The sequence below is a fragment of the Solanum pennellii genome, chromosome 2, assembly GCF_001406875.1.
Source record: "Solanum pennellii chromosome 2, SPENNV200".
In the NCBI taxonomy this organism is placed as follows: Eukaryota; Viridiplantae; Streptophyta; class Magnoliopsida; order Solanales; family Solanaceae; genus Solanum; species Solanum pennellii.
Window position 1 is genome coordinate 16505883 of NC_028638.1, and position 21572 is coordinate 16527454.

The 21572-nt window shown below is 37.8% G+C and overlaps 1 protein-coding gene across 1 annotated transcript in view; it reads right to left on the reverse strand.

Moving 5' to 3' along the window:
• Positions 1-570: 570 nt before the first annotated feature.
• Positions 571-21572, reverse strand: part of LOC107011416 (cullin-4-like) — a 36350-nt gene continuing 15348 nt past the window's right edge. The window contains exons 5-17 of the mRNA XM_015210913.1: positions 15139-15261; positions 14757-15044; positions 11608-11733; positions 11360-11461; positions 11228-11281; positions 4665-4771; positions 4525-4585; positions 4298-4429; positions 4079-4216; positions 3914-3994; positions 3375-3455; positions 2948-3028; positions 571-834 (exon numbers count right to left, since the gene is read on the reverse strand). Coding sequence (XP_015066399.1) covers positions 721-834; positions 2948-3028; positions 3375-3455; positions 3914-3994; positions 4079-4216; positions 4298-4429; positions 4525-4585; positions 4665-4771; positions 11228-11281; positions 11360-11461; positions 11608-11733; positions 14757-15044; positions 15139-15261 — 1488 coding nt within the window. The 3' untranslated portion in view covers positions 571-720. The remainder of the gene's footprint in view (positions 835-2947; positions 3029-3374; positions 3456-3913; positions 3995-4078; positions 4217-4297; positions 4430-4524; positions 4586-4664; positions 4772-11227; positions 11282-11359; positions 11462-11607; positions 11734-14756; positions 15045-15138; positions 15262-21572) is intronic.

The window sequence follows — 21572 nt, forward strand, 5'->3', positions numbered from 1 at the left end:
TCTCTTCTAATAATTCAACTTTAATATGCTTGCAATACAATCTTAATTAAAATTTAATTCATTTTGCAATTTTTTATACCTCTTCATTTGTACTGATTATATTACTTGTCTAATTAACTAGTGATACATGTTTTATACAATCTAGAATCATTGATTATTCTATGGAAAAAAAAAAGGAAAAGAGCAATAGTAAGAGAAGAAAGAGCAACAAAAAATAACCAAGAAAGAAAGTACAACAGAAAGAAAGAAAGGGAGAAAGAAAGAGAAGGAGAAACAAAGAAAGAGCAAGATAGAGAAAAGGGAAAAATTAAAAAATTGTAATAAATGATGATAATAAAAGAGTATATATAAAATAAGTAATTATTTTTAAAAGGAATCACTCACATAATTAATCCATCCAATATCAAGATACCTTTCCAAACGGGCCCTAAAGGACGTGATATCGACAGTAAAGTTATTACTCGAGATGAAGTGAAAACAAAATGAAGAGGAACTTGCTCATATAGTTCAAGAAAAAAAACTAAAAAAAGTAGACAAAAGAAGTAAATTATTTTTTTTTAAAAAAAAAAGTAGACACACGAGATAAACTTAAATATAAACTTTACAATGTATATGACAACAAAATTAATGGTTACAAAGTCAACTGTACAGAAGCTGACAAGGAAGTCTCCCAAGTCATTTACATGGAAAAAAAAAAGAATATAGATGTCTGGGAACATTCTAAGCAAGGTAGTTGTATATTTGAGGATTGTTTTTGTCCCGTTCCAGGTACTCCCTATCTATGAGGCTTTCAATCCTTTTCTTCAGATCAGCTGGTTTTATTGGGAATTTAAGCTGCTCCAACAACAGTTAAAAGAAAAAAGTTGAATTAGTTTAACATAGAACAACTTCCCTAAAGCTAATATAGCTTGAAATGAAATGATAACACACAGGATTTACTTAGGGCAGAACTGATCAAAATACTCTCCGCATGAAAACGCAGCTAAAATCAAAAGCACTAGTACAGTAGCAAAATATGCTCCTATTTCTAGCAAGGATTGTTTCTTCTTTTTTTTTTTTTTAATTATTATTTTAATAAACAAGGAACCCCTGAGAAACAGCGGCACACCATCCGAAACTCGGTGGACAAATCAGCCTACCCTCTACCCATCAATTATTACAAGTGACTTGACCATGGTACGTGGAAACAAATGTTGTAATGAAAGAGGCAAACTGAAGATACTAACTATTGTTGTAAAAGAAAAACACTGTCATAATATTTGCTATTTTAGGTGTTCATGAGGGCATACTTTGTAAACTCACTACCACTATACTCGGTTGAATCATACTGACAACAATAAAATCTTGATAATCAGGTAGGAATGTCTTCTCATTATCAAACTAAGGGAAAAAACTTGACAATCAGGTAGGAATGTCTTCTCATTATCAAACTAAGGGAAAAAACTTGACAATCAGGTAGGAATGTCTTCTCATTATCAAACTAAAGGAAAAGTGCAGACCAAGCCAGCTAAAGATGAATTGGATCAAATACACACTCATTGACAAGGTGAAATATTTGAACCAAAAAAAGTAGAGTTGTAGAAGACAAATTCTGAAAATTATTTTGGCAAATAGCTACTTCCATAAATATTAACAACCTTCCTTGCCTACAATGATTCAGTATAATTATTTTTTTATTTTTTTTTTATGACAAGGAAACCCGCAGCCGCTACCCTTTGGGTGCGCACAGGGTAAAATCTCCGCTCCTATGCAATAGCTCGCAAACCACATAGGAGAGGTAACCCGCACTAGGCAAGGCCGATGCGACGAGCTCGATCCAGAAGTCAAACCCCTTGCTTTCGCTGGCAAGGGGTTTCGAACTTGAGATATTCATGGAACTCTAACTTGGATGTCATGGCCTTTTACTGGTTTAGAAGACTGTCTTACCTTGCAGTTAGGTAAACTACTACCTTCATGCTTTCTAATTCATTTCTTCATCTAGTAGATTTTCTCATCCTCAACAATACCTATTACCATTTCATTAATAACCATTTGCCTCGGGAAAAGCATAACTATATATTCATTATACTGAGAAGTCAACAACAAAGCAGTAGCTGTTTCCATTTAAAAAGGTTAAGGTTGCTGTGTGGAATTGAACAAATTTATGGTTTCACTTTGATCATAAGGCTTCTTATATATTTAAGCTCACAAGGAAAAAATTTAGTTCAACTCGTGCTCAGATTTTCAACACCTGTCACCTGCGCATACCAGAAGGTCCACTGTTGCTTGCCAATTGTTCTTTCATTAATATTTTACTTATGTTGCAAGAACTCAGAATAACATTTCATCTACAGACAAAATGTTAAAGTACATTTCTTTTGAATAGCAATGGTGTTCATACCACAATTTATACACACCTCGACTCATCAATTGATTACCAGCTATCTGATACGGAACAGGTACAGCATAACTCTATCACCAAAAGTTTGGCCAAAGGGAAGAATTCACCAAGTATCACCTTTACTCAAATCGGTTCCCAATTATTAGTTCAATTCTTCAACCCCTAAGGCCAAACAATTACTACTTCAAATTAATTGATATAAGTGCTCAGCTTTCTATGACCCATCAGGTAGCCCCTATTGTGCTCAGCTTTCAACACCTAGCATTTAATCCTATGCCTAAATCCAGACCATTCGAAAGCGAGTAATAGTTCTTGTTAAAGAATGACAAAGTCCCAAATCGGTGATTAATGAGATGGGTAAACTCCTTATAAGGCTTGGGCAATCCTCCTCCTTTTGAGCCATTTTGGGGTGTGAGTTAGGCCTAAGACTTGATTCAACAATTCTCAACCTCATGCGGAGTTTGGGCATCTGAATCCACAGGATGGGAGTGGGAGACACCAGACCCTTTCCCAGCTCAAGGATTAACAATTACCGAGTTAACACAACAAGGTGGAAAGTTTCATTACCTGCTGAAAGAGTTCAGTTATTAAGAGGGTATGACTCAACACTTTTCTGGTCTTCATTATCCTAACAATAGCAGCATCAACCTGCATAAGTAGGCAGAGATGATTTAATAAAATCAACAGCAAAAAACAAGTTTGTTAATGTTTCAGCAGCCCTCGTCTTTTTTCTGACTATTTTTGGTCTTAGATATAATAGGATATTAGGAATATATCAACAGTAAAACAGTGCAGTAAAATGAGATATGAACAGAATGTTCAACCAAGTAACATGTCAGTTAAAAATAAAAGACAAATTTGTGATGCATCTATTAAAGGCAGCACAAATCTTGTCTGTTAAAAATGCTACAGAAAGTTTTATTTGCTTTAGAGTAGTTTTGACTGCGCAACCAATTGAAATACTAATATAGAGAATAAGAATAGATGAGCAAACCTGGTACTGCCGGTCTTGAAATACTCTCTCAGTAGTGCTTGTGTTCTCCTCAACTGTTTCCTTCATCTGGATGGCATTTACCTGTATATACAGATTTATTGTTAGCTCTGACATGTCTAGTAGGAATGGCAAATCACTTGAGACGGTGTTTTGGATTGGCTTATTTAAACTATTTTAGCTTTTAAGCTCTTTTTAAAATTATTTTTGGGGGTGCTTGGGGAAGACAGAGTGTTTTTAAGCCCCTACATTTAGGTCAAAGAAGTACAAAAATAAACTAAAAGCTAAAAATTGGATATGACCAACTTATGGCCTTTAGCTTTTAGCTTATAAGCTACTAAAAAAAGTCAATCCAAACACCCCTTTATACAAAAATACCAGTACATCTTTCTCCCATATTTGTCAAAAGAACACTTCTTTTCTTCTTTCCTATGGAAAAGCCACTTTTTTAAGTCTTAACACTTCAGTCTTTGAGGTGGTGGCAATATCTGAAAACACCAAAAAGCACTTGCCTTTATACATGATCAAAAAAGGGACTGTACCTTTATACGATATAGTGGAGCAGTAAATTGATCATTAAACACAAAGGTATCATCATCCTCCACATCTCTTCCTTTTGGAATCTGTAAGATATTTTTTTTCAAAAGAATCAGTATGTAAGATTGTAATACGATAAAAGAAATCTTGACCTAGGAATGACCACATACCTTCTGGAGAACACGAACTTTTCCACATGCAAGAGACTGTAGAGTCCTTCTCAGCTCTTTATCCTCAATTCCAGTTGCTTCCTTGATATCTTGGAAGCTAAGATTTTCCGCATCATTAAAAAGCATCAAAACAACAGTCTGCAGCAAGAAGATAAAGGTCACAAAACCAATAACTTAGATAATATGCAAAGGAATACTATTATGCTAGAAAAATCTAACCTGAAAAAGAGAAACTGCGAGCTCCTTTTTTCCTTTTGGATATTCAGCTTTCAGAACGCAGTGGCCCAATGAATTTTGCCACATCAAACGCCTACCACTGTACTTGCTTAAGTAGAACTCTTTGAAAATATCCTGCAGCATGGGGCCCCGCATAACAAAATGTGAAGTGAACAGAAACATTAAATGGAGTCAAAGAGGAACTAAATGTAAGCAATATGGTGCCAAACCTGATAGACATTAAGTTCATGGGGAAGTCGAACATCCATGGGGGGATAGGTCGGCCAGTACCTGCAGCACAACCAGCAATGAACTTCTGACCTGAAGTTACAGATCACAAATATCTGAAAATTCTTTAAAATCAACTTACCCCATTGTCAGAACATGGACACTCATCTCAATCCCTGTTGGGAGCTTTGTTCTGGCTTGGGAAGATTGCTTGAAGGATTCATTTATCTCTTTTGATAATTCAATGTCCTGGACAAAACAGCTTTGAAGTATTAGCAAAACAGAAAAGATGATCTAGATGTTTTCTCTTGGCTGTTGGCAAAGGAAACTGTGTTGACACATGAGAATCTGACAAGAGTCCAACTAAGCTCAAGATGCTTTTTATGTGGTAACAACCAGAGACAATCAACCATCTTTTTACTTTTCACATTGTAAGTGGACTGATCAACTGTGGAGTGGTCTCAGAAAGATCAAAAGGGGTGAAGCTAAGGAATATAGGACTCCTGAAATGATGGAATAGTGATGGCAAGGCAAATAAAAAAAGAGAGATGAAAGAATGTCCCAGCATGTATATGGTGGACAGCTTGGAAACGAAAGAAATCAAAAATGTTTGAGGGCAAGCAAACTAATTACAGAAGTTTAAGATGAATTGCTTAGGCCTTGATTACTTTTGGTGTAACCAGAAAGTGTCAGTACAGGCGGGTGATATTTTTTATGTGTTAGATTATTCGTAAGAAACATAATTTATAATAGTTTCAAGGTGTAAGCTACGTTTGGAAGGGGACTACATTAAGATGATCTAATGTTGAGTATGGTGGACGAGTTAAAGCATGATGACAGCCACACAAGAGCAGTAGATGAGATGGTAAACAATGACCATCTATCCCCAATGGGAGGAACTGGATTAAAAGAGGAAGGGATGGCAGACGATCCATCAACCACCCTGTGAGCTCATCACAGGGACACAACCATTCCAATTAATTTCCATGTTGAAGTCTCTTTATTGGAATACAAGGAGCATCAACACTCTGGATGCTCTGGAGAGACTAAGACAAATGATAAGAAGCTTGAAATTCCCAATCATGGCTATGTCAGAACCTTTCTATAAAGGTGTCAACTGGACAAATATAGAATTAAAGCTTGGTTACAACAAAGCTTTCTCTAATATCAACAGTCAGATTAGGGTTTTCTGGGAGGATGGACTGGACTGTGAAGTGATCAACTCGGATGAGCAACAGATCTCATGCCTTGTGAAGTTGGATGAGTAGCTTTATATTTTATAATGACTTCTGTTTATGCTAAGAGCTCAGCAACAGGAAGAGAGTTCATGGGACTATCTGGGACATAATGCAGATACTCATAAGATGCCTTGGATAGTTCCGGGGGATTTCAACATTGTTGATCCTACTGAACAAATGGGTGGAAGACCTCATAGAATGACTATAAGGATGGACTCTCTACAGTGTATCATGGACTGTAACTTGATGAACTCTGGTTACACCAGATCCCACTTCACATGGTGCAATGGGTGGATCCCTGAGAAGCAATTTGGCAGAGATTGGACAGAATTCCGTATAACCAAGAATGGTCAAACCAGTTTGGTTCTACTAGTGTTTCTCACCTAGTTAAAATGGGTTCTGACCATTCCCCATTTCTCAGTGAAGTAAGAAAGAAGACTAGGCATCCAATTAAATACTATAACTTGTTGATTTGGGGTGGACGAACCAGACTTCTGAAATTAGTGGAGCAGGCAGGGAATAAATAAGTCAGTGGACCACCGATGTGGAAATTTCATTTGAAACTCAAAAATACTGCCAAAAGATTGTCTGAGTGGTCTAGAAATTGTTTGGGCAACATCTTTTGACAAAACTAAGGAACTGGAACTAAGGTTGCAGACCAGCAGGCTGTCTCCAACTCTGATAATTCTGATAGGAATAGAGACTCACTTAATGAAGCTAATGCGGAGTTGATCAGAGCTATCAAGGAGGATGAGAATTATTGAAAACAAAAGTCTGAATTAAGTGGTTTGTTGAAGGTGAAACCAACTCCAAAATTCTATCATTCTGTTGTTAAAAGCAGGAAGAGAAGGATGTCCCTCAAGAGGATGAGGAGAACTGATGGAAGCTGGATAGAGGGTGATGACGAAATAGTTAGAGAAGCTGTAGAATTTTTTCAAAGTCAACCTAAAGCATTCAGAACAGGGATATAACTCCAACCAATTATATTCCAAGAATCGTTGGAAGAGAAGAGAATCTAATGTAATATGCTATTCCACAATGGAGGAGTAAAGGAAGTGGTGATGTCTATGAGTTCTCATGGTGCTGCTGGACCTGATAGGATGTCGGGAATGTTCAACCACTCTTGTTGGGAGATCATCAAGAATGATGTTTTACAACGATTCTTGATTGTTTTCTTTTTTCTGAAGAAACTCAATTACCAAAGCCTTTGATCTATATATGTCTAGTCCTTATACATATAGTTGGGTGCTCTCAGCAATTTAGTGATATCATATCAATCAGTCTGAGTAATTTTAGTTGAAAAATTGTTACATAACTCATAAATCAGAGGTTACGGAAACAGCCTCTCTACCTTCACAAGCTAGTGGTAAGGTCTGTGTGCACTCTACCCTCCCTAGAGTTCACTTAGTGGGATTCCTGAGTATGTTGTTCTTGTTGTATAAATCAGAGGTTTAAGTCCAAATTATGCAGAAACTGATATCACTGTGTCAGACAGGGTTCATAAAGTGAAGGTCAATCATGGAAAACATTATGCACACTCAAGAGATGGTGCATAATAATCATACAATTCAATGGACATGGGAATGTGATTGTAAAATTAGACATGGAGAGGCTAATGACAGTATGGAGTGGGATTATCTATGGCAAGTTTTATACAGTTTGGTTTCAGTGAATTGTGGATAGATAAGAGTTCGGAGGAACATTTCAGATGCGTAGTACTCTGTCAATATCAATGGGGGCAGATATGGATTCTTCAAGTCTACAAGAGGAGTCAAGCAAGGAGATCAGTTATCTCCATCTCTTTTGTGTTGGGGCTGAATCACTGTCAAGATTATAGATAATCTGTTCTTCAATGGGCATCCCATACTCCTTTGTTAAGAAAAGACCTATTATCACTCATCTCTCCTATGCAGATGAAACCATCCTTTTCACCTCAGATGACTCAAATTCTCTCAAGATGAAGATAGATAGTCTCGGTGCATATGAGCTTTGTTCTGGTCAGCTGCTGAATAAACAGAAATATTGTTTTATTTTACCTCCCAAGTGTACTCTTGAGACATTTACAAGGTCTACAAGACTACTGGTTTCAACAGATCTGACTTCCTATGCGTATCTGGGATGTCTATTTTTGTGGGGGCTAACAAGGTAGAGTAATTTAGTTCAATGGTGGAAAAGGTGGATGCTAGGCTGCAATGATGGCATGGAAAACTACCCTTTTTTGGTGGCGAAGTTGTGCTGATAAAGTCGGTCTTGCAGGTTCTTCAGTCATCAAGCAAATGGAGATGATCTTGGCTGACTTCTGTTGGGGGAAAAAGGAGGACAAAACACAAATCCCATTAGATCAAGTGGTCTGAAATGTGTTTCATACTTCTGAAGAAAAAGCTGGATTTAGACCATTTGAAGACTTTTGTAATGCCTTTGCTGCAACGGTGTGGTGGCCTTTTAGTACTCATAAGTCTATGCTCAGTCAAGCTGGCCTTTTAGAACTCATAAGTCTGCTCAGTCAAGCATTAAATGCTAAATACTGTTCTAGGGATCATAGTCTGAGAATCTTTGAGATATGGACAATCTCATACTTGGAGAGGGATGATAAAGATATAGGATAGAGTCGAACCTTTTATTCTCAGGAAAATTGGTCAAGGGGATGTCTGATAAGGAATGGGGCCTTCAGCTAAAATGGTCACCGGTAGAGCAACCCTCCTGAGCACTTAAGTGAGCATTTTTTTGTTAATGGGAGATGGAGATGGGATCCTACAACTACCATTTTCCCTGCTACTGTTGTTAATAATATTTAAAGGGTGGAGGTGGATCAACAAAGGGAAGACTGAGCATTCTGGACAGTGGATAATAATGGGAGATTCTCAACTACTTGGCAATAATTGACGTCCTTTGGCAATGAAACACTTCCTGGCAAAGCTCTGCGGCATAGGACAATGCCTTCCAAAATTTCTTTCCATGTGCGGAGAGTTCAGAAGAACCAAGTTTCACTGATGAAAGTGTTCAAAAGTGTGGGTCTAGATCTCTTCTAGATGAAATTGTTGCAAAAAATACCAGAGAGAGTTGCTAACTTCTGTTTGGTAGCAGTGATAGTGGTGGCTCCTTAAGCCTATGAGCGAGGTGCATAAAGTTCTACTTCAATGGCTTCCAACATGTATTTGTGGGAAGATCTGGAAAAGCAGGTGCAAAGCTAGGTTTGAGTACATATGTCTACCGGGCATGTGCGAAGCGTAATGGTGAGATGATCTACTCCAGGGGATGGCTGGGTGAATTGAATGTGGATGGATGCAGTAAAGGTAATACTGGAGTTGCAGGTAGTGGTGGAATTATTAGAAATCATGTAGGCCATAATATGATAATGGCCTTTTCTTCATCCTCTGGTATTTGCAGTAATAATGTGGCAGCTAAGGCTATTTTACAAGGAATGAGCATGTGTATTGACAATGGTTTCCATAAGACTATTGTTGAGTCTGACTCTATGCTAATGGTTGATATAATCTATAGGAAGAATAATGTTCCGTGGCAGATCCATAACATTATTCAAATTTGGTCCTTGATGCATACAGAATTCTTTTTATTTTTTTCACATCTTCAGGGAAGGAAAAGGCATTGCAGATCAGATGGCCTATTTGGGTGTTACAGACAGACAACATGTTGTCTTAACTGAAGATCTTTCTTTGCCAAAGCAAGCTAGATCTTCACTGAAGCAAGAGCAGGATGGAAGACCAAATATCAGATTTAAGGTTGGGAAGAATGTTTTTAATAATGACTAGTACATTGGGTGTTTCTTGTGGCACTAAGTTAACCTATTTAGTTAGCTTTGTGCACACTGTATTTTTTTGTTCCTCCTGTAAAGAAAGAACCAGCCATTGTATAGACTGAATTCTTGTGGCCTAAAATATGGAGAAATTCAAAAATTGATATAGGAAATGGAAGGAAGACATTCTTCTGGAATGATGTGTGGATTGGACAACACTCTTCGAAACAGTTGCATCCTGAGATGTATAATCTGAACCAACAGAAGGAAGCAACAGTAGCAGAAGTCAAAGACAACCAGGGATGGAATCTTTCTTTTAGGAGAAGGTTGAATGACTGGAAATAGGCAAATTAGCAGATCTTTACAAGTCTTTGGAGCAGGCAAGTAACCTTGACACAAAGGCGGACAGTGTACAATGGTTGAGGGCAAACAATGGGAAGTTCACTATAAACTCAGCTTATAGACATTTTGACAGGCCAGCTGAAATCTTGTTACCATGGCCTTGGAAGATGATATGGAAAATTAATGTACCTCATAAGGTGGCCTGTTTCACCCGGTTGGTAGTTAGGGAAGCAGTACTAACTCAGGACAACCTAATGAAAAGGGGAAGACACTAGACAGTTATGCTCCAGGTGTTTTTTTTGTGAAATGGAAACAGAGACAACAAACCAACTCTTCATCCATTGCAGAGTGACAGAGAAATTGTGGCAGTTCTTTTTGAATCCAAGGGAATCAGTTGGTCCATGCCAAGACACACCTCAGATTTTCTAGCATGCTGGATTAGAGAAGGGAATACATCAGGTCACAAGGAGATATGGAAGATTGTCCCTGCTTGCATCTGGTGGACAATTTGGAAGGAAAGGAAGCAGAGATGCTTCGAAAACAAGAGCATCCCTTTCCAGAGTTTGAAGTTGAACTGTCTTATAACCCTTTATTTTTGGTGTAATCAAGCCCTCCCCAAAGAGGTGGAGGTTTTTTCTCACTTGTTAGATAGTTTAGGAGGGGTATAAATGATAGATCTTTTGGCTTTGCTTACTGTATACTCCTGATGTAATTTACCACTGAAATACACCATTGGTGTATTGTTGTCTATAAAACGCTAACTTTCTCCCAAAAAGAAAAAATCATTGTACTTTGTCCTTGGAGGCTAAGGTCTATGTGCTACATGTAATCCATATCAATTTATAAATATATATACTGGATTAGGTAAGGCCTAATCACGGGAATCCATATGTATCCAGTATCCGAACATAATTTCTCCCTTAGAAGAGATTTTCGGACAGTGCAGGTATCTTTCACAAATGTTAGAGCCTATAGATTTATTTTCTTATAACCATTTAGATATCAGTCAAAATATCCTAGATGCAGTATTGTACACAGAAAATAGCAGGGGACAAGTGGTTTTGGGCTATGGAGATGAAACAGAGAGAGGATAATGCTGACACAGGTACATCCAAGGCCATCATGATCTGTCAATCACACAACAGAAAGACTAACAAGTTCATCTGATGTTCAGTGAAACCACTTTGTGCTAGAGCAGAAAGTTCGAAACTGATGCTGGTAGATAACACCATCCAGGAAATGTTTAGCCTGTTTGCAAATTATTCCATGACTGATACAACAGTATTTCCAAACTCCAATCTCAAAACGCTGAACAAAAAGTTCCATATATTTGCTATTTGGTTGAATAAGTGTGTACATAGCTGAACATACCTTGAACATTCCTTCCAATTTGTTAGTGAACTGGCTGCCACACTCGGTCTTCAACTGTAAAAATAATGGTAAAATTCAGCAGATGGTACCAAAGAAAAGCAGAAACAGTGAAAGTTAACACTAAAGACAGACCTTAGAAATCATGGACTTTTCAGCATCAATTGACGCACTCTTACCCAACAACAGTCTTTTTGCAAGATCCTTCTTGTAGAATGCTTCAAATACATCCTTACCCTGCACAAAGATGAAAGATCATACAAACTCTTAGCATACTTTCAGGTAATAAAACATACACTGATCTATCCCTTGAACGACAGAAATAGACTTATCCAGCCATAGATTGCATAAGTTCTCGGGTTACTGCTATTGTGTTCTCATACCTGTATAAACCTGAACAAAACCAGGACTTTATCTAATGTCCCCTCCAATTCCTCCTCTGATGTACCTTTATTGCCAGCACGAAGCTTCTCGTCCAAAAACTTAGCAATCAGCTCGGCAGGTCGATTCTATTACAAAGCAAATCCTATCAGTTCTGAGAATAAAGTAAATATTACACTAAATAAGAAAGCTTTAGCGCTTCTAAAGTGAAATAGTATGAGATCATCAGATGCAATCGGCCTGTCGGCTACCTGGAGAAAGGCCGTAGAAACAATACTCGTAAGGAAGTGAAACCTGTATAACGAGCAAAACTTCTACCTGTGATAGCAGTGCTTAGTATGACAATCTAGACTTATACAAACTCCACAATTGATTTTGTGCAAACCAGTACATGACATGAAGAAAAGTTACAGAAAACACAGGAAGTTGAATAATCAGCTCTTAGACAAGTATAAGGCGAGCATGAGTTTGCAGTATAAATAACTAGTTGACTGCACCCAAAGATGTGCCCTAGTGATTAATGAAATGAGTTGAAAACCATGAAGTCTCAGGTTTAAATCCTAGGAAAGGAAAAAACATTAAGTGATTCCTTCCCATCTATTCAAGCCTTTATGGATAGAGTTACCCGGTACTTCTGCCAGTGAGAAGCAGCAGGTACCTTAACGAACTAGTCAAGGTGTGTATAAGCTAGCCTGAACACTGCAGAAAAAAACTGGCTGACCATGCACATGTTCTCATGGAGAAGTATTAGCAAAGAATTTCCAGTGGCTGCAATTTTCTACTTCCAATCAAGAGGGACTTAGGTGGCTCGTTATCTGTCCACGCCATAATTATACCTTATCATGCCAAACAAGCCATGAAGGATACACTTATATAACCTATTGTAAATGTCAATAATCAAGTCCTCAAAACATTTCTTTTTCACATCTATTTTTTGTATTGTACGTCTTTATGATCTTGGTACAGATTCAGATAGCTCTGCATAAAGTTGCCTGCCAACCAATGATTCCTTCTTCTCTTTCTCTACCTTCCTCCGGCATTATTCATCCTTCCAACAGCCAATACTGCTCCTCCTTACAGAAGGCAGAAGCCAGCGCAGCTTTTTCTTTCCACTGTTGGCACCGCTTCCTTTCTTGCGATTGGTGCTGCTCCTTTTGACTGCCGATGCCGATAACACTCCCTCACCCTAACGTCCAACATTACTTCTCTCTCACATTCGACACCAGCTCCTTCCGACGACGAATGCAGCTCCTCTCAGGAAGCCAAAGTGGCTCCTCTTTCCATGGCTGGCACAGCTCCTCTCCTTGAGCTTGTTTTCATGGCAGTGCTTATCATTTATTCCTTTTATCGAAAATATTTTTTCTGATGAGATTTGGATGGCAATTTCCAATTAGATTTTCCTTAAGATTTAGTATGCTAACCCACTATGAGTTCAAGGAACGTGTTAAGAATAAGAAAAACTAATATAGATTGTCTCCAAATTAACTTATACACAGATTACTTGTATTCAGAGAGCTAAACGTTGCAACATGATCTGTAATATTGTGGAATTCTCTACTTAATGTAAGGGAATAATACCATATAGTACCAGTGGGGTCAATCAGTAACTGGAGGAAGGAGAATCAATCAATCAATCAGTTCCATGCCATTGATCCATTCTGAGAATTCTGCCATTGCCCCAGTGATTCTGCTACAATTTGCTCTCTCAGAAGGATATCTAGTGATGTGCCATGGATTTACGGCACTTTTGATGCTTAAAACTTAAAAATGTGTAAGCTCTCTAGAACATTTTAGTAGATTTGATGTGTTTTGTAGTTGTTTTACAGGATAACAGGATTCAGGAACCAAGTGCAAGTGTAGGAAGTAGGAACTGTACAGGCCATTTTTTGGGAATTATGAGAGTTGTCTACGAGCTGTAGATGCGTCCCTAGATGGAGGTTCAAAGATTGGTGAAAAAGGGTCTGAAATGTACGAGTTTGCAGTATGGGCCGTAATTGCATCTATGAGTCGTAGATTTGGATCTTAGAAAAAGTATTGAAAGATGGGAAATGACCCTGAGTTTTACGAGTGATCAGTACGAGCCGTACTAGTATCTACGAGCCATAGAAGCTGATCGTAGCCAAGATGCCGAGAGTGCACTAAAAAGCCTGAGTTCTACAAAGGGAAAGCACGAAGTAAGCTTCCAGAGGCCGCAGATCATGTTCGTGGAGAAGTCCTGAGACTAGCCTTGATTGCTATCTATGAGAGAGGATCCACGAGCCATAGAAGAGACCATGACCCGTAAATGGGTCCGTAGAAGTTGTTGAACCCAGCTTTATTGATTTTATTTGGATAGGTTTTTGATGTCTATAAATACTTTTCCTAAGTGTTTTTTTTTTGCATTATTATGTACGTGTAAACAACTCTTTTTAAAAAAAATTCTAGACTTTTGGAGCACAATTACACCTTGAATATGGGTTTTTGATTTTGAATGCAATTCAAGATTCTGGATTTCTATTATTCATCTAGTAAGTGTATGGTTATGCATAATTTATTTATCACTGATCGTTATCATACACGCATGCGTAGCTAAATCCACAATTAGGGTTGTGAGAACCATGGAAGATAACAAAGTAGACCTAATACTTAGTAAACCTTACAAAGTATGCATGCATGTATTGTTTTTACCTTCGCATGGTGGTCAATGTTAGAACACGTCTTATTCTTACTTGTCAGACCAAGGAGGTAACACATGGAAAAAAGGATTATACAATAGATATTTGAAGCTATCAACCCTCATCTAATAGCTTGACCTTGTCCAGAAATATCTAATTTAGAATAAGGGAAAGGATTTGTAACGCATTCACCCGTAGACAGACCAAGTTGTGTGGTGATATTCACTTTTTTAGCTGACTAACCACTTCGATGAACTTAACTTACCGGTCTTGCATGCTACACACTAGAAAGGATTAATAATATCTGGTCTTGGTTATAAATTCATGAGGATCAAAACCCTAGTTTCGTCTTTTACCGATTCAAACTATTTCAAGCGGCCTCCTCTCAGTTTATAATCTAGACTGATCAAATATGATCTCTAATCTACTATTAAAAAATGATACCTGACCATATCATCAATCCATATATAAAGCAAACACCTGATTAGTAACTATACCTGGCGGATGTTTATGAGATGCTCAAATGCATCCTTGATAGTGTTACTAAAAGCTTCATTCTTAGAAAAGCTTTCTTCCCATATGGTATCAAGAGATGCCTTAAATTCCAAGAGGCTGGGTACCATATCTTTGTCTTTCTCTTCATCTAGCACAATGCTCTGACCAGTTCTTCGAATATATGAGCTAAGTGCTTGCCTTAAAGATTCGAGATCATTGACCCTGCAAAATAGCATATACATCCTTTGGAGATCTTCAATACGATTACCATCCATCAACACTGTGAAACCCTGGAGAGATAGTTGAAGGATGCAATTTAAAAAGAGAACACTTTGTAAATCCACCGGCAAGAAATAAATAGATAAGGTATCCCAGAATAAATACCTTATCGAGAATTGCAGAAATGTGTTGTTCTAAAAGTTGCCTCTCTGCAGTTGCTATCAGTGGTTTTCTAGTACTTGCGTCCAGGTAGAGTAAACACCTGTCATGTTCTTCATGTAACCTTACCTGCAGTGAAGAAAAAACTTCAGCTGTTGACAAAACAAGGGATTATGAAGGTCAATTGACCAGTTTCGAGTTTGATTTTGGAAATTAATTCACTTATTATCCCAGACACGATTTATACATTTAAAAATTACAAAAAAATAAAAAACACAAAATAACCACAAACTTAAAAAGCCAAAAGTGCAAGAGTCATTTGAGGAAATCATGGTCGAAGAATATCTATTGTGAAAATAATTATAATGGAATGGTTACTTTCGTATAACTATGTTCCAGAAACAAAAAGAACTTTCTAAGTTGGGAAACAATCCAACTTGAATTTCCGTTATACCCTTAATGACAAGCTTTTATAACCACACAAATGTTTATAGCATATTTAAGAGACTAAGTTTCAAAAGTCTCTGTTTCTTCAACTTCGTGACTCGAATTGAAATTAACAGAGTGGGGTGGGCAATTCAGCCCAAACTCGTTTCACCAGCCAAAAACCCAACCAAGTTTTAATGGACTTGAAATGGGCTATATTACAAATGGGCTAAGTTCGGGCACAACCCATCTTAACCTATGGCAAAAGCTAGCGCAAAGTCGCTTATGAAGCAGCCCAAACTCAACTCATCAGTATCCAAAATTTAACCGCAGTAATTTGATTCTTTTATAACCAAAGTTCACTCAAAATTCAAATAAGAAAATTAATAATATACTTCAAAGTTGAGTTTCCTAAACATACTTGTAAGATGTTAAGTTCAATTGCCGCCCTGTCCAGTGGCAGCAGCTCTTTCGAATATGTTTATTTCAATTGCTAGTATCAACTGGATTCTCCCGCAAAGTGTCAAAGTAGTTGGAAGTTGGAGTCTTAAAGAAGTTGATAGCCCAATCAAGAAGACCTGGCAGATGATTCCATCATGTATTTTTTGGTGTATTTGGAAGGAAAGGAATCTAAGATGTTTTGATGGTATATGCAATTTGTTTGCATCTTTCTTGATGCCTTTCTAATACAACACTTGCTTCATTAAAAAAAACACGTTAATGTTCAACGTCATAAACTTCCTCTCAATAACTTTTCATGTCATTATGTGTTCTTTATACTTCTTATTTTATTTTATATGATACTTTTCCTTAACAATAGCTTTTTAATACGTTATTTCTGTATTTTTAAATATAAAAAAAATACAATTTCTAATACTTTTATAGTCCAGTATTTTTATTATCTAAATATTAATTTTAAAAGGTTATAAAGTAGAGGTCTGAATTAGACAAACAATCAGAAGGCTTTTCCGTTATACTTCAAAACCTTCATCATTCTAGAAATGAAGGTAGAATTATCTCACAATGACTAGAACCTGACATCTCTTTTCTTGTGAGTATTGTAAGTCGGTCTATGACTTCCCCTTGTGATAGTCATTGGGATCAGTTATTCATATTCTGCAATATATAAAGTCAGCTCCCGGTAAAGGACTACTCTTTGAGGATCAAGGCCATAAGCAGGATCACCCTCTGATAAACTTTCTACATCTAGATATTGTGTTTTAGCAGGAGGTAATTTTGTGTCATGGAAGAGTAAGAAACATATTGTAGTTGCTCGTTCTAGTGCAGAAGCAGAATATCGAGCAATGCTTGTAGCAACTTGTGAACTAGTTTGGAATCAAATAGTTGCTGAGAGCACCAAAACTTGGAGAAACCAGTCATATGGAACTTGTATGTGATAATCAAGAGGCCCTTCATATCACATCAAATGCAATGTTTCATAAGAGGATTAAGCACATTGAGATTGATTGTCACTCTGGCAGAGAAAAGATACTCTCAAAATATTTTATTTTTTTTTAAAACGGTAATGTTGTATTCCTCAGCATTAAGGACATGCTGGTGACCTCCAAAATTCGTACATAGAAGGGCTAGGAAGGCTAATTACAAAAAACCTAACATATCTACTAATTGCTCTACCTCCTCTATACATTCCTGTTTACACCAAAAATACAAATATGCAATGGAATTTTCTTTGACTTTCTGTATGGAGTTCGATTTGTTCTGATAGCATCTTCCATTTCTTTCCTTCCATACTGACCACCATATGCAAGCTGGAATAATTCTCCACCACTTTTTTTGGCTTTTACTGCCTCCTCTCTTGATCCAGCAGCTTAACAAGTCAGCAGTATGTTCTGGCATCGTCCAGCTGTTATCAGTGAGCCTCAAAAACAGAGACCATAGTTGACCTGTGACTCTACAGCGTAGAAAAAGATGATTGTTGGTCTCATTTGTCTCATTGCATAGAAAAAACCTTGGTACTAGTTGTACACCTTTCCTCTGCAGTACCTCCTGTGTCAGACAAGCCCTCTTAGCTACCAACCATACAAAACATTTGATCTTGGTTGGTGCTTGGCTTGTCCATACATATTTCCATCTAGCCAATCTGAGGCCTTGTTGAGTTCCCATTTCCTTCTTATAGATATAGAGCTTGTTAACTGTGAATCTTCCATCCTCAGAGTGTACCCACGAGATTGTGTCTGGCCTTGCAGCAAATCCATTAAACTCATCGGTTACATGTAACAATTGTGCCACCCTATCGATTTCCCTGTCATTGAAATGTCTCCTGAAAGATATATCCCAACTATTTTCCCAACTCTCAGCTAGAGTGATATCTGGATTGCTACATAAAGAAAATAAGTCAGGGAATGGTTGCATTAATGCCTCATGTCTTACCCAAACATCTTTCCAGAATCGAATTTTAGCTCCATTTCCTATTCTGAGTTTGATGTTTCCTGCTAGTTTGGTCTAGAAGGATCTTATTGTTTTCCATATTGAAACTCCATATGGTATAGTGACCTCATTGGTACACCATTGGGAGTCCTGTCCATACTTGTGATGTATAACTTCTTTCCAAAGAGCATGTTGTTCTTCCACATATCTCCACAGCCATTTCATCAAGAGGCACTCATTATGGATTCGAAGATTCCTAACTCCAAGACCACCTGAGAGTTTAGGTAGCTGCACTGTTTCACAGTTAACTAGATAGTACCCCTTCCTTTCTTTGTTCCCAAACCAAAGAAAGGTCTTTTCTAAGTTTGTCCAATTTCTCCAGAACCTTAGCAGGTAAGGGAAATAGAGACATGATATAAGTGGGAGAGAGTCCAGCACTGCATTTATTAATGTTTGTCGGCCCCCAATTGACAAGTATTGAGATTTCCATATTGCTAACTTCTTCTCTGACCTCTGGATTATCCCATCCCATATCAGTAGTTCTTTATGGTTGCTTCCCAGAGGCATTCCCAAGTAAGTTGTCGGGAATTGCTCGATCTTGCACCCAAGGATGTTAGCCAATCTTTGCATCTGTGCCACTTCCTTAATAGGGAATAAACTGTTTTTCCTCCAGTTAACCCTTAGACCAGAGACAGCTTCCAGGATCACAAGTATCACTCTGATATATCTAATCTGGTCTTCTTTTGCCTCGCAGAAGATTACAGTGTCATCAGCATACAACAATTGGCAAATCTCCATGCTCACACCTGCCCTGCTACTAACTTCAAATCCCCTTTTCCATCTGTTTTGAGTAGCTATCCTCAGCATGCTATTCAGCCCCTCCATGACCAGTATGAATAGGAAAGGGGAGAGAGGATCACCCTGTCTAAAGCCCCTCTCAGATGAAAAGAAACCCAGCGGTTCCCCATTCACCAGAATGGAGAACCTGATGGTTTTAATACAAAAACCTATCCATTTTAACCATTTATCTCCAAACCCCATCTGTCTTAAGATGTTTAGAAGGATCCCCCAATTTACATGGTCATATGCTTTTTCCAAATCAAGTTTGCACATGATGCCTGCTTTCTCTCCTCTAACTCTTGTGTCCACACATTCACTGGCTATTAATGCAGCATCCATGATCTGCCTGCCCTTAATAAATGCCATCTGGTGCTTGTCCACCTGCTTGTTTACCACCTGTTTGAGCCTTTCAGCCAACACTTCAGCTATAATTTTGAACATCCCACTAATAAGACTTATTGGTCTGAAGTCCCTTAGTGATGTAGCTCCAGTCTTCTTTGGGATAAGTGCCACATAAGTGGCATTCATACTCTTTTCAAAAACTTGGAACTCATGGAAATGCTTCATGGTGTTCAAGATGTCTTCTTTCAAGACACTCCAAAATTCTTTGAAGAAGCTCATTGGAAATCCATCAGGTCCTGGTGCTTTGTCGCTAGCACAAAGATTGATGCCTTTTAAGACTTCTTCCTCCTCAAACTGTCTCTGCAGCCAGATCCGTTCCTCCAAGTTAATGCTTGTGAAGTCCTTTAAATTTTAGATTAGGTCTCCATGTCTCTGTCTCTTTGTAGAGATTCTGATAGTAGTCTTGTATTTTAATCTTGATAACTTCTGGATCAGTGATATATGTCCCTTCCTCTTCAATTTTGTTTGCATCTCTTATGTGTTGTGGCCATTCTCTGGAAATATTTGGTGTTCTTATCTCCATTTTTCAACCATTGGATTCTAGACCTCTGTCTCCATGCTATCTCCTCATTCTTGATCACCTCCTCAAACTCCATTGCCAAATGAACCTTCTGGAGTAATTCATCAACTGTGAGTGCTCTTTGCTCCATGATATTTTCTAATCCAGTAATTTGGTGCAGGATGTCCTCCCTCCTTTGTCTCCAGTTGTTCTTGTTTTCCCTCCCCCATTAGATACTCTCAAAATATATTTGTGAAGTCAAGTGATAGATATCTTCACCACGTCTATCATCGGTCCTCGTATTAATTACATTTGTAACAAGCTAGGTTCATATGATTTGTACGCAGCAGCTTGAGGGGGAGTGTTAGAATATGAATAGGTGTACACAGTCCTATTTTTTAAGAATAGGAATAGTATAAATTATCCTACTTGGTAAAGGATTGTATTATAATGTCTATAAATAGGATTTTTGTGTAATAATGTTGATATACAACTCAATAATACTCTTTTACAATATTTCTCCCATGGACCAACCTTGGGAAGGACATTACCTTCCAAGTGGACAATGGTAGAAAAATCCTTTTTTAGAAAGATAACTGGGAATGGTCAGAGGGCACTTTACAAGAGGCTTTCCCCACCCTTTTCAACATCAGCACAAACCAAAATAGCACAATATAAGATACCTAGACAACTCCAAGTGGAACCCAATTTCCAGGAAGTTTTTGAATGATTGGGAGGATGAGAGAGCGGTTGCTCTACTTGGTAGAATAGGAACCTTGACAGGAACTATAAATGACCCTGATATCATCAGATGGAGTCACAACACAGATGGCAAATTCTCAGTCCACAGAGTCTACAGGAGGGGCCTTCCGAAGCTGACAGGAAGAGATGGAAAATCCCCTAGAAAGCTATTTGGAGAAGCACGGCACCTAATAGGCTAATAAGGTGAAATATTTCTCCTGGTGGGTAAGCCAGGAAAGCATGACGTACCCATGAAGCTTTACAGAAAAGGAAATCTAACTTAGCTTCCATATTCCCTCTTTGTATGAAAGCTATTGAAACAAACAGCCACCTTTTCCTCCACTACAAAGTAACCTCCCAGGTCTGGTCCTTATTCTTCACCTTTGCTGGGGAAAGCTGGATAATGGTAGAGCACACAGCTGATCTATTGAGTTGCTGGATCAGAAGGGGAGGGAGCAAAAGCCAAAAGAGATGGTGGAAAACTGTCCCAGCTTGCATATGGTGAACTATATGGAAGGAGATGAATTAGAGAATCTTCAAAGGCAGATCAAACTCCATTCAGAAGAGCAAAGGAAAATGTATATTTACTTTATTTTTTGGTGTGCACAGCAATGTATAATAGATGAATTACGGATAGTGGATTTCCTAGGTTTGTTGTAATTAGCTATCTATGTAATCACACTTTTGGAGGTGGCTAGCATACCCTTAATGCAAATGATTACACGTTACCAGTTTCAAAAACAAAATTAGCATGAATCTGTGATCTGCATAGACAAGATAATCCTTAATTGGCTAAAAAGTACATTTTTGAAGCTCCTGGTTGTACAAATAGATAAATTGATAAAATTTTACAATGTAACATTTATGATGACTTGCTTGTGGCTATTTGGTTAAAAAAAATTACTAATATCTCCAAAAAGAAATAATAAGATTCTAGTCAAAAAATGGGAGTTATGACCCTTCTTGACCCAGACAATCTTTTTTTTTTTTTTGAGAATGTAACTATTTGTAGGCCTATTTCCAAAAAAATCAATACCTGCCACAACATGTTACAGATTAAAGAGAGTATAACAGAAGATCTTCAATCCTATGACAAAAATTACAGGGATCCTAAGATAATCTTACCCAGACAATCTTACCCAAG